Source organism: Rhincodon typus, chromosome 21, assembly GCF_021869965.1.
Source record: "Rhincodon typus isolate 14 chromosome 21, sRhiTyp1.1, whole genome shotgun sequence".
NCBI classification, from domain to species: Eukaryota; Metazoa; Chordata; class Chondrichthyes; order Orectolobiformes; family Rhincodontidae; genus Rhincodon; species Rhincodon typus.
In genome coordinates, this window is record NC_063352.1 from 43,824,324 (window position 1) to 43,847,685 (window position 23,362).

General features: G+C 43.4%; 3 protein-coding genes across 3 annotated transcripts in view; 1 reads left to right on the forward strand and 2 right to left on the reverse strand.

Moving 5' to 3' along the window:
* LOC109922138 (60S ribosomal protein L3-like) overlaps positions 1-2,078 on the reverse strand; it is a 34,264-nt gene extending 32,186 nt beyond the window's left edge. Inside the window, exon 1 of the mRNA XM_048609751.1 lies at positions 1,917-2,078. Within this exon, the coding sequence (XP_048465708.1) occupies positions 1,917-2,078 (162 nt within the window). The remainder of the gene's footprint in view (positions 1-1,916) is intronic.
* Positions 2,079-2,089: 11 nt separating this feature from the next.
* Positions 2,090-13,722, forward strand: ndufb10 (NADH:ubiquinone oxidoreductase subunit B10). Its single transcript, XM_020522163.2, has 4 exons — positions 2,090-2,285; positions 6,657-6,795; positions 10,080-10,219; positions 13,485-13,722. The coding sequence occupies exons 1-4, from the start codon at positions 2,138-2,140 to the stop codon at positions 13,580-13,582; spliced, it is 525 nt and encodes a 174-aa protein (XP_020377752.2). The 5' UTR covers positions 2,090-2,137; the 3' UTR covers positions 13,583-13,722.
* A 3,896-nt stretch (positions 13,723-17,618) lies between these two features.
* Positions 17,619-21,529, reverse strand: rps2 (ribosomal protein S2). The gene is made up of 7 exons (XM_020522162.2): positions 21,372-21,529; positions 21,167-21,256; positions 20,945-21,052; positions 20,667-20,840; positions 20,102-20,261; positions 19,723-19,814; positions 17,619-17,741 (listed from the first exon to the last, which is right to left on the reverse strand). Exons 1-7 carry the CDS (start codon positions 21,504-21,506, stop codon positions 17,661-17,663), a joined length of 840 nt encoding a protein of 279 aa, XP_020377751.1. The 5' UTR covers positions 21,507-21,529; the 3' UTR covers positions 17,619-17,660.
* Between the last annotated feature and the right edge of the window lie 1,833 nt (positions 21,530-23,362).

Genomic DNA, 23,362 nt, shown 5'->3' on the forward strand with positions numbered 1-23,362 from the left:
TCAGAGGAGCAGGAAAGCTGATGTTTCAGGTCTGGACTCTTCTTCAGAAATTTTCATGAAATTTTCTGAAGAAGGGTCCAGACCGAAACGTCAGCCTTCCTGCTCCTATGATGCTGCTTGGCCTGCTGTGTTCATCCAGCTCTACACCTTGTTATCTCAGATTCTCCAGCATCGGCAGTTCCTACTATCTCTGGATCAGTAGCTTATTGCATGCTGGCGACTAAATACAAGTTATGCTGACATCATAGACATCGCACATGGATCTGGATGGTAGATCTTATTCCTTCAATATCCTAACCTGCACTCCCACCAGGTCCGTATGACAGCTCATCATTGTTGGGCTATTCCTCAATATTCTCCCTTTCAGACCTTACACCCTCGTATAACAGTTAAACAAAAGGTGTTAAACATTAAATGTTGAACTGATATTGAGATGAAAGGATATAAAATAAATTAAAAACAGTTTAGAGATATAGAGAAGTTCTGAATGGTTTAGTCCAACATGATTCCCACTATGTGGAGAGGCAATGCCTAGTGGCATTATTAATTCTGAGACTCAAGTAATGTTAAAGGGAACCCAGGTTCAAATCCCACTGTGACAGTTGGTTAAAATTCAAGTTCAATACAAATCTGGAATTAAGAGTCTAAAGATTACCATTAAACCATTTCTGATTATCAGGAAAAACCCATCTGGTTCACTAATGCTCTTTAGGGAAGGAGACTGTCATCCTTACCTACATGTCTGGCCTACATGTGACTCCAAACCCACAGCAATATGGTCGACTCTGGGGCAATTAGGGATGGGCAATATCAAGATGATGGCAGCAGAGTAGGCAGCGTACGGGCTCCTGTGCCTAGCCTTGACCCTTCGTCTGCATTTTTTTTTGTTTCTTTTTCCTTCTAGCCCTTCTTTTTTCTCAAACTTACCCGATGAAGAGAGCTCTTTGGCAGGAAGCGGCTTCGATGGGCTCTGGAGCAGCAGTGGCGTCTTCAGAGGCAGCACGGCTACAAAGTCATTCGATTGGCCTGAGAAGCCTGGAGCGGGACGCTTGCTTCTGCGTAGAGTGGGCCCCTGGTGGCAGCATGGCGTGGGCTAGGAAGCTCAGAGCAGGATTCTGGTGGCAGCATGGCTTGGGTTGGGAAGGTAATGTGAATGGAATCTATGTATAGCTGACGATATACACTTTTCACTGTATTTTCATATTGAATACACATGACAATAAAGGATATTCTATTCTATTCAATAACTGCTGCTTCGCCAGCGACACCTAATTCTCATGAATAAAAGAATGCCACGACTGAATGACCCCGCATGGTCAGAAATCATTATCTTTGGCCATAAATGCAAGTGTGAAAGTTAGGATATTGAACTTAATATATCATCGGAGATCTACAAATGCCCAAGTATTGCTCCTCATGTTAGTGTTGAATTAGGACAGTATTAAAGACTGTGGAACAGTAACCGCAATGGGAATAACTTGCATTAGGGCATGATCTTACTACTGAAAGTCATAGAGTAGTACGACAAGGAATGAGACCATGCAACCCATTGTGCCAATGCCAGTTATTGAGCACTTGTCGAGTCCAGTCCCATTTTCCAGGACTTTATGCCATGTAGTGCTTCAGGTGACTGACTAAATACTTGTGAAATATTGTATGGCCACCTCTACCAAGCTTTTAGGCATCGAATTGCAGACATCAGTGCAAGAAAAACTCTTTTAAATTCTTTGAAGGGGCTTCACAGTGGTTTTCTGATGTCCTTAATTTTAAAAGTGTCCCTCTGGTTACTGACACTTCAACTGCAGTGAAAAGTTTACTTCTATGGACATCACAATTTTGTAAACCTTAACCAGGCTTCATCTTTGCCTTCTTTCAATTGTGGTTAGAAAATGCAAACTAATTGTTTTTCTCTATACGAATGCTTCCTCTCTATTCTCTGTATGGGAACACAGGGACGCCATGTTAAGTGTGTCAGTACGCGCGGCGGCGCGGGACGCCATGTTGTGTGTGTCAGTGCGTGCGGCGGCGCGGGACGCCATGTTGTGTGTGTCAGTGCGTGCAGCGGCGCGGGACGCCATGTTGTGTGTGTCAGTGCGTGCGGCTGCGCAGTGTGCGGTTGGCCCTGACGGTCGGAGCGATGCCCGAGGACTGGGACAAGGACGTTTACCGGCAACCGGACAGCCGCACCCCGGAGGTGGACAAGAAGACCGCACTGCCCAACCCGGCGGTCATTGTCAGCAAATTGTTCTACTACACGGTAGATTTGCCGGTTACAACCTTCAGAGGTGAGGGAGGGAGAGAGAGAGTGAGGAGGAGGAGTGGGGGGAGTGGGAGTGATGGGGGAGGGGAGGACGGGTATAGGAGGGGAGCAGGCGGCTGAGTGAGAGGGGAGGCAAGGGCTGTGCAGGGAAGGGTTGGAGAGACTCAGCCTCTGCACTTCAAGGTTGGCTCAGGGCTGAATGACCTTCAGCTCCCAGACAGCAAACCACAGGGAGCGCTTCTGTACGAAGCAGTGAGAGTTTGGACCAGAGCACAGGAGGTCACTCTCCATCTGCTGCGGTGGTACAGGCCAGAAGTTCCATCAATATTCACATCAGTTCTTATCTTTCTCGTACAGCAGGTGATGCTGTTCTGGTTTAGGATTTTTGTTAATGACTACACACAATTAACATCAACCCTCCAACTCCCAAACATTCTTTCAAACAGATCTGAAGAAGGGTCTCGACCTGAAACGTCAGCTTTCCTGCTCCTCTGATGCTGCTTGGCCAGCTGTGTTCATCCAGTTCTACATCTTGTTATCTCAGAGAAGGTTATTGCTGGAGCAACAAAGGACCATGCTTAATCACTATACCACATCCTAATTGTCACAGGATGGAGTTACTGACAAGCATAGCAATCAATGTCTTGTCTAGTTTGATATGTTTTAGACATGACATGAGGAAAATTTCTGGCTTGTTGAGAGCGTGAACATCCTCTGTTACCACAGCTTTTCATGTTTGTGTCTGCCTGTCTCTGAGTTAGCCTTTGAGTTGTACTAAGACTGCCTTGGCTGTAGCCCATGGTTTTATCTGCAGTCATGATTGGGAGAATCAGATTGAGCGTGACGACTCAATGGGTAAGGCAAAACTAAAGAGGAAAGATGCTTCACCTCTCTCTGGATCCCCTGTACACTTCCCCCAACCCCTCTTCAGTATCAGGACTGGATTAAACTTTCATGGGATCAACTATTTGCTGTTCAGCTTAATCTATCACCTTGCTGTGAGTGGACATTCTGCACATGGTACAGTTGCTGATGGAAACGTTATCTGTATGCTGGCTAATTTGACATTACACATGAGTCAAATGCAGGCAAATGGGACAAGTTTTGTTTATCATTTATTCATTTTATGGGATGCGGGCATCACTGGCTGTCCAGCATTTATTACCCATCCCTAGTTGCCCTTAAGGTGGTAAGTTGCATTCTCAAACCACTGCAGTCCACCTGATTTGAGTTGACCCACAACGCCATTAGGGAGGGAATTCCACGATTTTGCCCAACAACCCTGAAGGAACAGCGATATATTTTCAAGTAAGGATGGTGAGTAGCTTGGAGGGGAGTTTGAAGGTGGTGGTGTTGTTTCCATATATCTGCTGCCCTTGTCCTTGTAGATCGAAGTGGCCATGGGTTTGGAAGGTGCTGTCTGAGGATCTTTGACTTTCTGCATTGAATCTTATAGATAGTACACACTGGTGCTACTGAGCATCAGTGGTGGAGGGAGTGGATGTAGTGCCAGTCAAGCGGGCTGCTTTGTCCTGGATCTTGTCAAGCTTCTTAAGTGTTGCTGGTGTTGCACTCATCCAGGCAAGTGGGGAGTATTCCATCACACTCCTGATTTATGCCTTGTAGATGGTGGATAAGGAGTCAGGAGGTGAGTTCCTCACTGCAGTATTCCCAAGCTCTGACCTGCTGTTGAAGTCGCTATGTTTATGTTGTGAGTCCAGTTGAATTTCTGGTCAATGATAACCCCCAAGATGTTGATAGTGGGGATTCAGTGATGGTGACACCATTGAATGTCAAGGGACAGTGGTTAGATTGTCTCTTATTAGGGACGGTCATAGCCTGGTATTTGTGTGGCATGAATGTTGCAATCATTGGCGAACATCTACACTTCTTATGGTGAAGGGAAGGTCATTGATGAAGCAGCTGAAGATGGTTGGGTCTAGGACACTACTCTGAGGAACTCCTGGAGCTGAGATGAATGACCTCCAACAGCCACAACTGTCTTCCTATGTGTCAGGTATGACTCCAACCACTGGAGAATTTGCCCCCGATACCCACTGATTTCAGTTTTGTCAGGGCTTCTTGATGCCATACTCTGTCGAATGCAGCCTTCATGCCAAGATGTGTCATTCCATCTCACCTCTGCAGTTCAGCTCTTTTGTCCATGTTTGAACCAAGGCTGTAATGAGGTCAGGAGCTGAGTGGCCCTGGGTGTCACTGAGCAGGTTATTGCTGAGCAGGTGCTGCTTGATAGCACTGTTGATGACACCTTCCATCACTTTACTGATGATTGAGAATAGACTGATGAGGCTAATTGGCTGGGTTGGTTGTCCTGCTTTTTATGTATAGGACCTATCTGGGCAATTTTCCACATTGCTGCCAGTGTTGGGTGCAGGTACAGCTTGGCTAGGGGCACGGCACGTTCTGGAGCACAAGTCTTCAGTACTATTGCCAGAATGTTGTCTGGGCCTGTAGCCTTTGCAGTATCCAGCGTCTCCAACTGTTTCTTGATATCACGTGGAGTGATTCGAATTGGCTGAAGACTGGTATCTGTGATGCTGGGGACCACTGGAGGAGGCCGTGACGGATCATCCACTCGGCACTTCCGGTTGAAGATTGCTGCAAATACTTCAGCCTTATCTTTTACACTGATGTGCTGGGCTCTTCCATCATTGAGGATGAGGATATTTGTGGAGCCTCCTTCTCCAGTGAGTTGTATAATTGTCCACCATCATTCACAACTGGATGTGGCAGGACTGCAGAGCTTAGACCTGAACGTTGGCTTTGGGATTGCTTAGCTCTGTCTATCACTTGCTGCTTTCGCTGTTTGGTATGCCCTCCTGCACTGTCTATTGAATGATCACCTGGCTTGATGGTAATGGTTGAAAGGGGGATATGCCAGGCCATGAGGTTACAGTTTATGCTGGAGTACAGTTCTGCTGCTATTGATGGCTCACAGTGCCTCGTGAATGCCCATTCTTGTTGCTAGATCTGTTTGAAATCTGTCCCGTTTAGCACAGTGATAGTGCCACACAATATGATGGAGGTTATTTTCACTGTGAAGGTGGAGCTTCGTCTCCACAAGGACTGTGCGGTGATCGTTCTTATTGATACTGTCATGGACAGATGCATCTGCATCTGGCAGATTGGTAAGGATGAGGTCACAAGTTGTTCCCTCAACACCTGCCACAGACCCAGTCTAGCAGCTGTGTCCTTTAGGACCCAACCAGCTCGATCAGTAGTACTGCTACTGAGCCACTCTTGTTTGTGGGCATTGAAATCCCCCACCCAGAGTACATTTTGTGCCCTTGCCATCCTCAGTGCCTCCTCTAAGTGTTGTTCAACATTGAGGAGTACTGATTCATCAGCTGAGGGAGGACCGTACGTGGTAATCAGGAGGTTTCCTTGCCCTTGCTTAACCTGAAGCCACGAGATTTCATGGGGTCTGGAGCAATGTTGAGGACTCCCAGAGCTACTCCCTTCTAAGTGTATACCACTGTGCTGCCACCTCTGCTGGCTCTGTCCTTTTGGTGGGACAGGACACATCCAGGGATGGTGTAGGTAGTGTCTGGGGCATTGCCTGTATGGTATGATTTTGTGAGTATGACTGTGTCAGGCTTTTGCTTTACTAGTCTGAGAAAGCTCTCCCGATTTTGGCACTGGCCCCCAGATGTTAGTAGGGAGGATTTTGCCATTGTCTTTTCTGGTGCCTAGGTTGATGTCAGGTGATCTGTCCAGTTTCTCCTCTTTTAGACTTTGTAGCAATTGTAGCAATACAACTGAATGGCATGCTAGGGCAGTCAAGAGTCAATCACATTGCTGTGGGTTTGGAGTCATATATAGGCCAGACCAGGCGAGTGTGGCAGATTTCCATCCCTGAAGGACATTAGTGGACCAGATGGTCTGATAATCGGCAATGATTTTGTGGTCACCAGTAGATTCTTAATTCCAGATTTTGTTTTTGTTGAACTCAAATTCCGCTATCCCGTGGCAGGTTTCTAACCCGGGTCCCCATAATATTAGCTGAGTTTCTGGATTAATAGTCCAGTGATAATGCCACTAGGCCATCACCTTCCCAGTTCAGTTTAGGATACAGGGTCAGCATGGATGAGTTGGATCGAAGGGTATGTTTCCGTGCTGTGTGACTCCGTGACCATAACTCTATGATTCAATGCCAAGTGGGAACAGTGCGGTTTAATCTGTTTAATTAAGAACCTTTTACAAAGTGATGCATTATTTAGCTGAATCTTAGATTGTGGGACAAACAAACAATAATTGATGATAAAATAGTGTCTTGGATCTGTAATAGTACAAGCATCTTGTTTTGACACTTCTTGAATTAATGATGACCATAAATTTATTCTGTGAAATTGTTTTTTTTAAAATCCTTTTACAGATTGGGTGGAACGCCAGCGAGAAAAGAACAAATTCTATTACTACCACCAACATTTCAGACGAGTGCCAGATTTGACTGAGTGCACTTTGGGTGATTTCCTCTGCTACTATGAGGCAGAGATGCAATGGAGAAGAGATTAGTATGTACCTGATTACAAATTTTAAATTTCTGTTCAATGAGATTCTGCAAGTGGTATTTTACTGGTAATGTACATGTGATTTTTTTTTTGTGTGAGATGGAGATAAAGATGCATAATTATTAAAGACACTCTCCAGTTACACTGCAGTTACATTCACCTGTTGCACCCATTTCCTCAAAGGTCCCTTCTAAGCCATGCACCATCCTGATCTGGAACTCTATCACCATACCTTCACAGTGACTGGGGTCAATATTCCTGAACTCCCTTTTTAACAGCACTGTGAGTGTCTCTACATCATTGACTGCAGCTGTTCAAGAAGACTGTTCTCTCATCACCTTCTCAATGGGCATTTAGGATGCACAACAAATGCTGGCCTTTCTATCAAGTCCCACATCCCATTAAAAAGTAAAAACAAAACAAAAGGCCTGTATTTTAATTCTCAACATGTTGGGAAAAGATTGTCAGTGTACCGCATCAATTTTCAGACATAGGCCCCCAAAATGCCCGCTACCCATATGTTTGCTTGAAATCAGATTGTACGGAAGATTCTCTCGCCCTTGTTCCACATAACCCCCCCTTGTTTTCCTCTCCATCATTTACCTATTTATCATATTTCGTATTGTCTCTTTGTGCCTCCCCTTTCTCTCGTAAAATGATACAGCACGGAAGGAGGTTATTGAACCCTTGTACTTTCTTGCGGTATTTGACTGTTCTACCCCCATTCACTCCCTGTAGATCTGCAATTCAGATAGTGTTTGGATAAACAAAAAGAAATTGCAGGAAAAGCTCAGCAGGTCTGGCAGCATCTGTGGAGAGAAATCAGAATTAATATTTCAGGTTTGTGACCCTTCTTTCATTCTGAGGAGGGTGTCACTGGATCCAAGACTCTGATTTCTCTCCATTGATGCTGTTGCACCTGCTGAGCTTTTTCAGCAATTCCTATTTTTGTTTCTGATTTCCAGGATCCATAGTTCTCTTGGTTTTTATTTAGTGTTTGGATAGAATCTGAATGGGATAGAGGAGGAAAGAAATGTGGCATACAGAGATAAGTGATGAAAAGGTTAGTTAGAAAGAGGAGGCCATTAGTGAACCAGATGGTCTGAGAATCGGCAATGATTTTGTGGTCATCAGTAGATTCTTAATTCCAGATTTCTTTTTTGTTGAATTCAAATTCTGCTATCCCATGGCAGGCCATCTTTCAAAGACTATCTACCTGCTGTTTAAATTCTTTTGTGATCTAGCTTCCAGAACCTTCTTCAATATCCTCTGGGAGAAGAAATTCCTTTGCATATCAGTTTTAAGAGTGTCCCCTTATTCTGTAACTATGTTTCCTAATTCAAGACTCCCCCACTGTTAGAGTCATTGTATCAACATCTCCCCTGTCAAGCCCCTCAGAATTTGTATGTTTCATTAAGATCAGCTCTTGCTCTTTAAAACTCTAATGACCAATGCCACAAACAACAATAGAAATTGCTGGAGAAATTCAGGATTGGCAGCATCTACAGGAAGAAAACAGAGTTCATGTTTCAAATCTAATGACTGTTCTTTACAACTTGCTGTCCCACTTATATTTCTATCATCAGCAAGTTTGGATACAGTCTGCCTCCATGTCACTAATATGGACGGTAAATAATTGAGACTCTAGAACTGAGTCTACTACTAGTATTGTTATTTCAACCTGAAAAAGATTCCGTGATTCTGACTCTGTCTTCTGAGAGTAAACTAATTCTCAATCCATGTTAATACATTACCAACCACCACCCCAACCCACCCCTGCCATACCGTGAGCTCAGATCTCGTGCAATAACCTTTTGTATTGCACCTTAACGAGTGCCTTCTGGAAATCCAAATGCATTACACTTACTGGTTCCCCTTCATAAACTGTGCTCATGTTCTCAAAGAACTCTCGGAAATTTGTCAAACAAGATTTCCCTTTCACAAAGCTGTGTTAACTCTGATTGCATTAAGCTTTTCTAAACATCTTGCTCTCTCTTCCTTATTGACAGAGTCTAGCATTCTTCCAGCAGCAGACATTGACTCTAATTGGACTATAGTTTCCTGCATCCTGTCTGTCTCTCTCCTTGAACAGAAGTGACACATTAGTCATTTTCCATTGCACTAGAACCTGCCTGTGATCCACTGAGTTCTGGATTGTTTTGGCCAATGCCTCCACTATCTCTGGAGGCAGTTTCTTTAAAACATTCGGATGTGGGCCGTCAGGTCCTAGTGGTCAGCATCGCTCGGATTTTCTTTTCAGCTGCACAGACTTGTGAGTTCTATGTGTGGCAGTGACTCCTGAATCAGAAGTCAATGCCGTGATCAGCATTAGCGTACCCATTGCCATGTGCAGAACTTTGGACTGGCTGCACATGAGTACAGCCCAGCAGCTTAAAGAAGGAGCAATGCTGGAGTCTGCCGTTAGTCCTGTTAATTTGTCAAATATTTTATCTTTAATAGAGACTGTTACGAGATCTTTGCTCACATTAGCACCTCTCTTATCTTTGCAATATTTATAGTGTCCTTTGCCATGAGCACCAATGCAAGATATTGCTCTAAATGATCTACCATTTCCCAATTCTGTTATTAATTCCCTGGTTTCAACCTTTATGGGTCCCATGCTTGCTTCAGCTTTTATTTAGTAATACATTGGATATGGGTTTTGCTGGCTGGGCCAGCATTTATTGCCTGTCCCTAGTTGCCCTTGAAAGGTGGTGGTGGGCTGCCTTCTTGAACCGCTGCAGTCCATATGCTGTAGGTTGACCACAATGCCCTCAGGGAAGGAATTCCAGGATTTTGACCCAGCGAAGGAATGGCGATATATTTGCACGTCAGGATGTTGAGTGGCTGGAGGGGATCTTGCAGGTCATGGCATTCCAATGTCACTACTGTCCTTGACCTTGTAAATGGTAGAGGTTGTGTGTTTGGAACATGTTATCCAAGAAACCTGGGAGAATTTCTGCAGTGTATCTTGTAGGTAGCACACACTGCTGCTCCTGAATATCAATGGTCATAGTGGCAAAATACATCAAAATAAGATTAGAACTGACAGCATATGCATTTTTGGAAAGGCTGAACAGACTGAGATGTCTTTTTTTTTCTGTAGAGAATGCAGTGGAGTGACCTGATAAGAGTTCTATCAGTTTATGAAGGTTGTAATAGATTTCACAGAAGCCTGTTTTTCAGTATTTGCCACAACTGGAGTCTCCGAATTAGCTCATCCTTTGCTGTCAAGCAGCAATACTTTCATTTTATTGGTTTGAGTAAACTTGCACTTTTTTTTGCAGCAAGGTTGATCAGGAAATTATAAAAGTTCTTCAGGAACGTCTGAGGGCCTGTCAGCAGAGAGAAGGAAATAGCTACATACAGAATTGTGCTAAGGAGCTCGAACAATTCAAGCAGGGAGCGAAAGGCTACCAATCGAGATGTAAGTCATACCTGCAGACTGGTTATTTGTGTAATGTTCTGATCAGTTTAATGTGCTGTAAAGAAAATAGAATTGCATCTTTTCTAATAAAACTCCTTTTAAGCGCTTGGTCATGTTTTTGAGTGCTTTGTTTCTGTGTGAATTTTGAAATGATCCTCACAATTTACTGATGTATATCAACTTGTACATTTAGAGGTGGCATTGACATAGATCATGATTGTGTTGAGTACTGGGAAAAAAATGCTGTGTAAAAATGGAAAGAACTGTGGATGCTATAAATCAGAAACAAAAACAGAAGTTGCTGGAAAAGCTCACCAAGCCTGGCAGCATCTGTGAAGAGAAATCAAAATTAGCATTTCAGGTCCGGTGACCCTTCCTCAGAACTGATGGTAGCAAGGGACATGTCGGTTTATGTGCAGAAGATAGGGTGAGGGGAAGGGCCAAGGAGTAAACGATAAGTAGGGATAGAGCCCAAAGAGAAAAGAGCAGTTGGACAGACAAAGGAGTCGATAACGATCTGGCTGGGAGGGTGAATAGCTGTTAAGGGAGATGTTAGTGGCTAACAATAAGTAGCGTGTAATGGCAGACTATGTGATAACAATGCTGGGTGTGTGGGGTAGACAGCTAGGACATGGGGGAAGTTCAGTTCCTAAAATTATTGAACTCGATATTGCGTACAGAGGGCTGCAGGGTCTCCATGCAGAAAACGAGGTGTTGTTCTTCCAGCTTGCACTGAGCTTTGCTGCAGAAAGCCTGATACAGAGATGTTGGCCAGGGAACAGGGTGGTATGTTAAAGCGGCAGACAACTGGAAGGTCAGTGTCTTTTTCACTGACAGAACGTAGATGTTCTGTGAAGCGGGTACCCAGTCTATGCTTCATTTCCCCCATGTAGAGGAGATCACATTGTGAGCAGCAAATGCAGTAGACTAGATTGTGGGAAGTGCAAGTGAAGTGTTGCTTCACCTGGAAGGTATGTTTGGGCCCTTGGATGCTGTGGAGGGAGGAGGTAAATGGACAGGTGTTACACCTTTGGCAGTTGCTGAGGAAGGTGCTGTGGTGGGGTTGTTGGGAGCAAAGACAGTGTGGACCACGGTGTCCCAGAGGGAACGGTCCCTGCAGAAGGCGGACAAGGGAGAGGAGGGGAATATGTGTCTGGTGGTGGCATCTTGCTGGAGGTGGTGGAAATGGTATCTGATGATCTTCTGGAGGTGGATGCTGGTGGGATGGTAGCTAAGGATAAGGGGAACCCTATCGCTGTTGCGGGAGGGAAGAGAAGGGGTGAGGGCGGAAGCGTGGGAGATGGGTCAGACTCAGTTGAGTGCCCTGTCAACAACAGTGCTGGGAAATCCTTGGTTGAGGAAGAGGGTGGACATTTCAGAGATTCCCTTGTTGAAGTTGGCCTCATCGGAACATGTGCGATGAAGATGGAGGAACTAGGAGGATGGAATAGACTCTTTACAGGAAACAGTGTGCAAGGACATATAGTCCAGGTAGTGGGTTTATAGTGGATATTAGTGGCCAGTCTATCCCCAGAAATGGAAACAGATATCGAGGAAGGGAAGGGAGGAGTCAGAGATAGACCAGGTGAAAGTGAGGGCAGATTGGAAATTGGAAGCAAAATTGATGAACTTTTCCAATTCCAGACGAGAGAAGGAAGCAGCACCGATGATATCATCGATATATCGGAGAAAGAGTTGTGGGTGGGAGCCAGAATAAGACTGGAACAAGGAATGTTCCATATTCCCCATGAAGAGACTGGCATAACTGGGGCCCATGCGGGTACCCTTGGCCATCCCTCTGACCTGAAGAAAATGAGAGGGGTTAAAAGAGAAGTTGTTGAGGGTGAGGATGAGCTGGGCCAAGCAGAGGAGGGTGGCGTTGGGTGGGGACGGTTCAGGCCTTTGCTCCAGGAAGAAGCGGAGAGCCCTGAGACCAACCTGGTGAGGGGTGGACATGTCAAGGGATTGCATATCCACAGTAAAGAGGAGGCAACTGGAAATTCTGAAACTGGCATTAAAGCATCAGACGAATCATCAATGTATGTGGGCAGGGACTGGACCAAGGGAGAAAAGACTGAGTCAAGTTAGAAAGAGACGAGTTGTGTGGGGCAGGAGCAGGCTGAAACAATGGGTTTGCCCGGGCAGTTGTGTTTGTGGATTTTCGGAAGGAGGTAGTAGTGACCCGTGTGGGGCTGGGGGACTGTCAGTTTGGAGCCACTGGTTGGGGGGACATTACCAGATGAAATGAGCTTAGTGACTGTAATTGATACAATGGCCTGATGCATCATGGTGGGGTCATGGTCCAGGAGAAGATAGGAGGAGGTGTCTGAGAGCTGGTGCTCAGCCTCTGCAATGTAGAGTTCAATACACCAGACAACTACAGGGCCACCCTTATTGGTGGGCTTAATAACAAAGTCAGGTTGGATATAAGCACATGGAGTGTAGTCAGTTCAGAGGGAGATAGGTTGGATTGGGTGAGTTGGGGGTGGGGGTGGGGGTAGGTGCGGAGAAATTGAGGCAACCAGTGTCACGTTGACAGTTGTCAGTGAACCGATCGAGCGTGGGTAAAAGGCCAGAGGGAGTGGTCCAGGTGGAGGGAGAGTGTTGGAGCTGTGAAAAGCTGTAATTAGTTTGCTCTCAGTGAACCTCGACTGTGATATCATTTAAGAATAACCTGAAAAGTGGACAGTTCTAGAGTCTTCCAGTTAATGGTTTATATTTCTGTAGTTGTGTGAATTGAAGAAAACATTCACATACATTCCAGAGGTCCATTTGCTATACCTTGGTTGGCTGTAGTCTTGTGTCAGAGTCTGAATGTTCTGGCTTGCACCTCGAATTGAGCACAATAATCTAGTCTGACACTCCAGTGCAATTCTAAGTGAGTGCTGCATTATCAGAGGTTCTGTCTTCTGGCTAAGATATAAAATTGAGTCCCATCTTCCTCCTCCATCCAGATAAATGTGAAAATCCAAGGGCAGTGTATCAAAAAGGAGCACAGGAGTTCTGTCTCGTGTCCAGAGGATTTGCTGCTGAATTTACATCACAAAAAAATTATCTAGTTATTCTAAGAGTGCTGCATGTGGGAGCCTGTTGTGAAAGCTAGCTGCTATGTCTCCTTCATGGAAGGCTCAACAGAAATGTTGTATTTCTTAATAAGGACATCTTTTGGTGAACAAAAACATGGGATGCTGTTGTACAAAATCACATTGAGGTGGATGAACTTTGAAGTTGATTTACTGTCTATTTACTGCTTTTCTTTTTGCAGATGGTGACCTGGGGGCTTATGCTAGTGGCAGAAAGTGTCTAATGAAACAGAAACATCGAATGATTGAGGAGAGGGAGAAGGCAGCATCTGAAGCATGAACAGCTCCACCAGAAGTGATGTTTTTTCAAACTGTCAACAAAATGTATAGTCTGAATGTTTAACTTGTTAAAAATACTACATTTCACATGAATGTGACTCAAGTCTACGTACCCTTATAAAACAAAATGCCATAAACCTATAATCTGTTTTTGTCCTTCCTTGGTGCTTGCTGGCTAAAACACAATAAGTTCTGATAGCTTTGTTAGTTAAAAACCTTGCTGTATTGTCCACAGCTACAAGCCACCATATTTAATGTGTTAAAAGATGTCAAGATGTGAGGGCTAAGAATAGCTCCTTTGTGTCTTAGGGGGAAAAAGAGATGATGTAGTCATAATGTCAGTGGATTAGCAATCCAGATTCCAGACCTTTGAGACATGGGTTCAAATCCCACCTTGACAGTTCATGGAATTTACATTTAATAAGTAAAAATCTGTAATAGTGACCGTGAATCTATCCTATAAGAAACCTAAAACAGTTTTGAAGAAGGGTCACTGAACTTGAAACATTAACCCTTTCTTTGTTCACAAATGCTGCCAAACCTGCAGAGTTTCAAAAGCAATTTCTGTTTTGGTTTCAGATTATTAAAAACCTAGATGGTTTGCTAATGTCATTTGAGGAAGTAAATCTGCTGACTTGGTCTGACTACATGGTTGACTCTTAACTGGTGTCTGAAATGGCTGAGCAGACCAATTCAACAACAGTTACGATGGGAAACAAATGCAGTCCTTTTCAGTGAAGAATGAAAACAGAGGGAAACAGAGATCAAATCACATCAAATGCAGGAATTCACAAGAATCGTACTGGTCATAGATTCAACAACATAAAACATTCAGTCTGTCATAGCTGTGCAAGCTTTGTTGTAGAGCTATCCAATTAGTTCGACTCTCCATTGCTCTTCAAAGAAAGAAAACTTTTCAACTATTCTTCAGATTCAATATTTTTCAAAATTGAACTGTCTCCTCTACTCTTTCATACAGTGCGGGACTCATGTTGCTTCCTCAGAATCCCTACAGTGCAGTTGGAAGCCATTTGGCCCATCAAGTCTGCAACGATCCACCAAAGAGCATCCCACCCAGATTCATTCCCCACTCCGTGCTCATAACTCTGCGTTTACCTTGACTAATCCACCTGGCCCGAACATCCTTGGACATTACAGGGTAAGTTAGCATAGCTGGGCCGATTCACCTAATCTGCACATTTTTTCACAGAGAGGGAGGAATCTGGAGCACCTGGCAGAAATCTACACAGATGCAGGGAGAACATGCAAACTTCACACAGATACCAGTGGTTAGAATCAAACCTGAGTCCCTGGTTCTGAGAGGCAGCAGTGCTAACCACTGTGCCATCCTGAATGTTTTTATACATCTCTGGAACAGGTGGGACTTGAACCTAGGCCTCCCATCTCAAAGTAAGGATATTACCACTGCATAAGCATCCCTGTCTGTCCCTCTTGGTATTGACCGTTTTGCGGGTGGAAACAGTTTTTCCTGGCTTTAACAAAACCATTATGATTCAGGGTACTTCTCTCAACTCCAACTTCTCCAGATGACGAAGTTCCTTCTCTCTCTTACCATTGTAATCAGCTCTGCACCCTCCTAGAATTGAATATTCTTCTGTGATATAATTGATAGCGGACACAATACTCCCAACAGAACCCTAAACCTTGTGCTTGTATTTCACCTCCATTGATTAAAATAGGTTCCAATACTTTTTGAACAGCTTTTTCAACTCATCCTGCTTACAAAACTGTACTCAGTCCTAAGACTATCCGTGCCTGTGTACACTACAACTTTTAATGTGCCTTTAATTTGGGCATCCCAGGGCACTTTACAGGCACGTGTAACCAAGAAAGCTTCTAAAATTAACTTAGATGATATCCTCTTTTCTACGATCAAAGTGGGTGCATTAAATTTCACATGCATTTTCTTAATTCACTATCTTCATCAATGACCTACCCTTTATGTTTGCTAATGATTGTGCAATGTCCTGCACCAATGGCAACTTAATCATAGATTGTCAGATGCTGAAGCAGTCCAGATGTTATTGTATTTGGACATGAATGATATCCAGGCCTGGGCTGACAAGTGGTAAGTAACATTTACACCACACAATAATGACCCTCTTCAAGAAAATTTAACCATCACCACTGTTGACATTCAATTGCATCACCATTACTGAACACCCACTATGAACAGCCTGAGAGATTACCATTAATCAGAAACTGAACTTGACTGCAAGTACAGTGACTACAAGAGCAGTTCAGAGGTTAGGAATACTGCAAGTGACTCACTTTCGGCCTCCCCTAAGCCAGGCGTGTAATGCTGAGATGAGCGCATTCCAACAATTCAAAGTATAACACCAACCAGGACAAAACAGCCTGCTTGATTGATTGTGCCATATCTACTTCCTCTACCACTGACACAATAGCAACAGCATCTACCATCTATAAGATGCACTACAGAATATCACCAAGGCTCCTTTGCATCACCTTCCCAATTCACAACCGCAACCCCCTCCCCAACCATCTAGAAGAACATGAGAAGCGTGTACATGGGAACATCACCATCTGCAAGTTCCAATTTTGAATAGCTAAGCTTCTTCAAATGTCAGTGGTCTGAAAAATGGCAGATGAAGTTCAATCTGGATAAATGCAAGGTATTGCATTTTGTACAAGGGTAGGGCTTATACCATTAATGGTAGGGCCTTGCATAGTGTTGTAGAAGAGGGACCTTGGGGTGCAGATGCATAATACTTTTAAGTTTGCGTCACAGACAGGGTTGTTAAAAAGGTATTTAGCACACTTGTCTTCACCACTCAGTCCTTTTGAGTACAAGACATCGATGAGGCCTCTTCTGGAATACGGTGTCCAGTTCTGGTTGACAAGTTATAGGAACGATATTATTAAGCTGGAGAGGGTTCAGAATGAGATTTACCAGGATGTTGCAGAGTATGGAAGATTTGAGTTACAAAATAAAGCTGGATAGACTGGGACTTTTTTGACTGAAGCATAGGAGGTTGAGAGGCAACCTTATAGAAGTCTATAAAATAATGAGGGATATAGATAATGAATGGTAGTTGTCTTTTGCCTAGGATGGAGGATTTCAAGTCTAGTGGGCACATTTTTAACGTGACAGAAGAGATGTAAAAAAATGGGAGAATTTTTTTTTTAAAAACAGACTATGGTTTGCATGTGGAACGAGCTTCTGATGGAAGTGGTGGATGTGGATACAACTACAACATTTAAATTTGGATAGGCACATGAATAGGAAAGGTTTGGAGGGATATGGGCCAGGAGCAAGGAGGTGGGAGGTGAGCAGGGACCTTTTTTCTGAAGAAGGGTCTAGGCCCGAAACGTCAGCTTTCCTGCTCGGCCTGCTGTGTTCATCCAGCTCTACACCTTGTTATCTCTATTATAGCAGGGAGGTGGAACTAGTTTAGGTTGGAATTATATTCAGCATGGACTGGTTGAAGCTAAGGGTAAATGCTGTATGGCTCTATAACAGTTCTCTTAATATTGACTCCTAAGTAACACCACTGAATGGCCGATTTAGAAAAGCAATCATTTGCTATCCATCACCGATAATTGCTATTTCCATTTGTCTGTTGATTTTTGCATCTACGCTGGCAATAATCCAGTGTGCCCTAATTACTGAAGGCATTTTGCATTCCAAATTAGCATACAGGTAGCAGAGTTTACATGATGTAAGGTTGCAGAGAAAAGATCAATTATTTCACAAACACCTGGGTGAAGATTTCAGATGAGCTGAGGCAGAAATGAAAGGAAGTGACCAAAAAGCTATATACAAGTGATTAATATTTGTATACTACAGCAGAGGATAATGAAGCACAGATTATATGATGGCAATCAATGATTATTTTCTAAGAGAGTTAAAGTTTAGTTTAAATTAGGAAAATATCACTGCAGTTAATCATTAAGATTAAGAATTTTCAGGCCAAACAATGCAGCAACTTTCAGTAGTCACATTTACGTCATTTTAAATACACCCCAAAACAACAATCACAGCGAACACAAGATTATGCAACAGATTTTTATTTCATTCTTTGCATAAAAATGCTTTATGTTGCTGGAGCAACAGCCGACTGGGACCTTTGAACAGACACACGGGTGTGGGTCTTGGCCAGGTGATCTGTGAATTCCTAAAACGAAATAAGGAGAAAGAACTTCAGAACAAGCTCTGAAATACATAATACAAAATGTACATTTTAATAACTGGGTAACAGGACAGTGGCATAGCATATATATTAATTATCTAGGTCAGAGATTCTCACCCTGGAATCTAAATGCCTTATAAGGTCTACCAAAACAAGCAATTAGAAAAAAATGAACTGATTGAACAAACTCCATGCACAAGTCTTTTCACTTGAATAGTCTCTCAACTCCACTTCAGCACACCTGATTGGCTAGTTTCCAGCTCAGTTCTAAATGATTGGGCAGAAGCATCTGCCATTCAGCGTAGTGGACTTTCATTGAGGACCTACTGGAGCAACAGACTGGCCCACAGCAATAATCATATTCTTACTTACAGGTCTTTAATCAGATCTCAGGAAATCAGGTAGAGGGTACGATAATAATGGAAGATCAAGCAAAATTCAAACAAACTTAAATTCTACTGCAAAGGTTTCAAAATTGTAGAAACAAAAAGACATATTTTTTCCTGAAGGTGAACATTTTCCAAGTCAGTTCAGCTCACTGATACTTTAGTCAAACCAGTGTGGCCACATAGCAGTCTAGAAGGGCCATGCAGACCTCATCTGCTGTTAAATGTGGCACAATGACAAAAACGGCCACACACAAATGAAATTTTACAGAAAACTGCAGATGATGCCTTATGATATAGTCACAGCAGATTTAAGCAGATTTGTTTTGTCTATTCAGGATGTTTGTGTATGCTTGTGTAAAAACCTTTCTCCCAATAAGCAATGTCACGAATGCATCAACCTCAGTTGTACATCACTCCCAACATCAAAATTTGACACAACATCACTGTACTTGTAACCAAAGATTGAGTATGTGTATGGAGGGGAGGAGACACGATTGCCCTCGATGAACAGAAGGCACAGCCACCAGTGGTAGTGCTATGAAAATCTACGGGAGCGCAGAGATCTTGGACAGTTTATGGGACTGGAGGAGGTTACATATACAGAAATGGGCTAGGCAATGGAGTGTTTCACACAGGAAAAATAATGTTGCACCTACACCTGGAACACTAGGAAAGTTTCCAATAAAATCAGACATCAGATAGTTCCGATGAAATTAAACAAATTAGTTACTCAGGAAAATTTATAGACTATTAATACAGTGACCGACCCCCACCAATACTTAATCAATTTTCAAACCCCAGATCCCTCACAACGCCTTATTCAGGAGGACATCACTTGGACTATCCAGAAAATGAAATGCAAACTTTAGATCAACACTACTGATGCTCCCAGACCCTGAGCTTGATTTTGCTGGCCTTAAACTTCCATCCTACCCTCCACTCAGCTTGCACTCCACCCATCTGGTATCCTGTCACCATATCCCTTTCTACCCAGCTGGCAACCCTATCCTTCCAGCACTTTAACATCATTCTTATCCTACGTACTCACTCTTTGACAGGAGCAGGCAAAGTGGCTCTCAAGGCCTGTTTCCACACTGTAGCGATTCTGTTGAAATTCTATGGAATAGAGCTGATTGCGGTGAAAAGGGGGATGTGGTTTGCCTTCCTCTGATAGCTTTGTGGCAGGAAAAAAGCTGCCAGAATGGATGTATGGCTCCACATTTGTCAGGGAGCCGTGATCAGAATCTACTTTCAGAAATATGAATCTCTCTTCTTTCGTAAAGAAAGGGCCAGAGTGGCAATCTTAATTGCCATTAACTGGAAAATCTGGCCCAATACACTTAAGTACCTAACTAATTTCAAAATCATGTTACTTGGGGATGGTATAGTTTTGTTTTCCTAAAGCAGGGCAGAGAACATTGTGCCTTAGAAGCCAAAAAGGTTGATAACTTCAGATACAGATGGTGCAATAACATTAACAGTTGAGAAACATGAAAGCAAAGGATTATCTCAAATAATTTCTAAATCTCATCATATTTCCTAGAAAACTCAGTAAAGTTTAGTTTCAGCTTTCAAACCTGGTATGGGGCTTTAGTAAACACAGTCTCTTTCCACAGATCTGGGGTCAGATAGCTGTAGGTCTTGGAGATGGCATCAAATGTTGCTTTAGCTATAGACAAGCAAAACAGCAAGTTACAGGAGGAAGACGGCATCTTTCAGTTTACAAAATAAAACTTCCAAGCCTGTTGAGCTTCAAATGGAACAGGTAAACTACACAGAAGATCTACCTGCCGTGCAGTGCTCCATTACTCTCTCTCTCTTAATATGCCAATTTCACCACTGCCAGGTTAATTGAGCAGAGCTGAGAGAATTCAACAGTACTTCGGGAAATTTACAGACCACAAGCACCAAAATAAAAACTCTTGTCCAGACACTGTTTGTAGAAACCTAACTTACCAAAGTTGCCCAGTGTGGCTGTGCAGCCCCTGGCAGAGGTATAGCAATCATCAATACCAGCCATCTGGAGTAGTTTCTTGGGGACTGGAGCTGAGACAATACCAGTACCACGAGGAGCAGGGATCAGACGCACCAAGACTGAACCACAACGCCCAGTCACCTAAAACATTAAGATTTTGTTACAGCGTTTGGTCAATACATCATAAAATTAGTCATTCACAAATAAAAGCAATGGAAACCTTTCAACAGCAAACTACAAGACACTGTACAAAACTGGCAGTTCAAATTTCAAGCAATTCCCATCAATGCAGAACAAATATCACACACAAACCAGAACAGCACTGTACACTGACATGGTAATCTTCCTATGATTGAGGAACTGCACGTTATTACATTGATGCAGCCAATACAATGAACGATTGTGCAGTACCAGCTATAGTTCATAGTCTTTCTAGAGATCAGCACCAAAATTAAATCTCCTTTAACTGAAACCAATTCTCTTGTTTTACATTCCTGATAAAAATATAAAGTTATGCGTAAATTATTCAATGGTATTTATACTTGCCTTGCATGGTACGGTGTGGGGTTTTCCAATTTTGTTACCCCAGTAACCCCTCCTTACTGGAATGATCGACAGCTTTGCCAGAATGATAGCTCCACGAATTGCAGTGGCCACTTCCTTCGAGCACTTGACACCCAAACCAACATGTCCATTATAGTCACCAATTGCAACAAAAGCCTGAAATGTTTTAAGAATAACATTAAGATTCCGTATTAGACATCAAGGAAATTCATGCAGGATAAGGGGTATGGGAGCTGTCTGTGGCCTGAGTAAAACTTTACCTTAAATCTTGTGCGCTGACCAGCACGGGTTTGCTTCTGTACAGGCATGATCTTGAGAACCTCGTCCTTCAAGGCTGATCCCAGGAAGAAGTCAATTATTTCAGACTCCTATAATAAAGAAAATGTATATAAAAATCTACAGTTATGAGTAGATTATTGAAGCTGGCTGATCTACTCAATCTACCACAGGCAGTTTGGTGTAAATTATCTCATCGATATTACCTTGATAGGAAGGGAGAAGAGGTAAATTTCCTCCAGACTCTTGATTTTCATATCCTTTACCAAACGGCCAAGCTTAGTTACTGGCACCCACTGTGGAAGAAGGGAGAAAAGGCAAAATGCATCAGGACTTGAGCCAATTCAATTAATTTTGTGGTTTTAATAACGCAAAACCTATTACATGAATAAATGGGAATGTGCATCTTACCTCCTTATCTTCAGCCTTTCCACCACGAGCACCACGACCCCTGCCACGTCCCCTTCCACGGCCTCGCCCCCGCCCACGGCCACCAGAGCCGAAGCCACCGCGGAAGCCTCCTCTACCACCGGCGTCGTCCGCCATTTGCTATAAATAAAAAATCAAAGCCTTCAGTCACAATACACACATTTTCAGAAGAACTTTAAGTAATCCCAACCTCTGACTCAGTTGCTGTACAAATTATGTTGTGTTGCTTCCAGTGTGGGGATCAACAAAAGCTACATTTGCACAATAACCTTTAAACCATTCTTACACAACATTTCCTACGTTAATAGTATAAATTACAGCCAGAGTCATTTTTTTGTGCAGGACGATCATCTTGCCAGAGGGAATGACCTTTTCTTTGGATCACCTGAACCTGAAGGGGTGGTGAAAACACATTCGAAACTAATTTTCAACAGATGATCAAAAGGAAATGCTTGCATAGGAATGGAACCCATTTGAAAGGGCCAAAGGTTCAATGGATTCATCTTCTGCACCTATCATTTCACTCAGCTTTTGCTGATAACACCGCAATTTATATATTCCCTCTCACAACCTTCCAAAATTACTACCAGTAAACTAGTTAAATTTTAGTCATTTTTAATCAGGAAATGAAGCAGTTAATTTTTAAAACAGCAGTAAGGTAATGGCTGTACAAACTACTGTACTGCTGGTTAATGATAAATAAAGGCAACCTCAGCACAATTCTCCCAGACCATAGGGCTGTTCTTCATTAAGAGTGGCGGTTTAAACTGAGGGCTACCATGCCTCAGGTAAGGAGAGGGGACCAGAAGAGTCTTTCATGGTAACCTCAGGGATAAATATTGGTCAGGACACAGGCAAGACCATCCCAACATTTTTGAGGATAAAGCCATGGAAGCTGTTAAGGCCTTAATTCAATCTCATCTGGAAAAAGAGCACCTCATCCTCAGTGCTGAACTTACCAACTTGGGGCGGGACTTCTGAATTTAAGTCCCTGAGGCAAAACCACTAGCAGAGAGAAACCGAAAACATTTTTTTACATATCAGTAGCCCTCCACCGTGGTGCGTTTGTAAGGTATCTTCTTACTTATGCTCTTTACATACTGAAACACAAAATTCCTCGACATCCAAAAATGTGCAGGCAAGGTAGATGGGCCATGCTAAATTGCCCATAGTGATCAGGGATGTGTAGATTGGGGGGTTTGGTGGGATGCTCTGAATTTCAATGGTATGGTGAGATTAAACTGGCACTGGTAATCTAGGATTCATCATCCTGGCTGAATTTATCACCTTTTACACACATTGTACAGGTAGAATTGCAGCTTCAGGAAATAATGATCTTTCAGGCTGCAGTATTCCCCTCCAGTACCACTTGCTGCTGCAGTTTACAATGGCTCCATGTAGGTGACCGGCCATCACTGGTACAGCCTCATCCCACCCTGGATTAGACAAGTGAACTTTACCCGAAGGATTCATTCACTACAATCCGGCTCCATCCGAGCAAACACGGCCGGGCCACACGGCGCGGGGAGACCTGAACCCCGAACCTACCACCCTCCCGCCAAATGCTCATAATGCGAATTCCTTTCACGTTAAATAAACACAATATCCACACGGATCACTTTATAAAGATTAGATAAGGGCATGGCCGCCTCGGGCTGAGCTGCTGTGAGGAGGATGGCTGAGCTATTTCGCCGATTGCAGACGCTCCGGTCCGCCATTACTTACGTGATGGTTTTCAAAAAGAAGGCCAAAGGCTGCCCGAACAGGCCTTTTAAAGACTCCGGGATCTCGCGATAGGATGCGGGGAGACCTTGGATCGAGCATATATCATTATGCTCACGTTCAGGAAGCGCCTTATCACCCGTGTTATTCAGATTAAGGGGCTCCCCGGCCGGCTTTGGAGCCCCGAACCGCGCATATATAATTACTTCCACCTTTGAGAAGCAGGTTGAGGATTGTATTATTCAGATTCG

What these genes read in the sequence shown, in the direction of transcription:
- ndufb10 (XM_020522163.2), top strand. Translation starts at nt 2,138, where the DNA reads ATGCCCGAGGACTGGGACAAGGACGTTTACCGGCAACCGGACAGCCGC. An exon ending in ATGCAATGGAGAAGAGATTA is followed by an intron (nt 6,796 to 10,079) that starts GTATGTACCTGA and finishes TTTTTTTTGCAG; the next exon opens with CAAGGTTGATCAGGAAATTA. An exon ending in GAAAGGCTACCAATCGAGAT is followed by an intron (nt 10,220 to 13,484) that starts GTAAGTCATACC and finishes TTCTTTTTGCAG; the next exon opens with ATGGTGACCTGGGGGCTTAT.
- rps2 (XM_020522162.2), bottom strand. Translation starts at nt 21,506, where the DNA reads ATGGCGGACGACGCCGGTGGTAGAGGAGGCTTCCGCGGTGGCTTCGGC. An exon ending in CCCACACCGTACCATGCAAG is followed by an intron (nt 20,262 to 20,666) that starts GCAAGTATAAAT and finishes TTAATGTTTTAG; the next exon opens with GTGACTGGGCGTTGTGGTTC. An exon ending in AGCCACACTGGGCAACTTTG is followed by an intron (nt 19,815 to 20,101) that starts GTAAGTTAGGTT and finishes GCTTGTCTATAG; the next exon opens with CTAAAGCAACATTTGATGCC.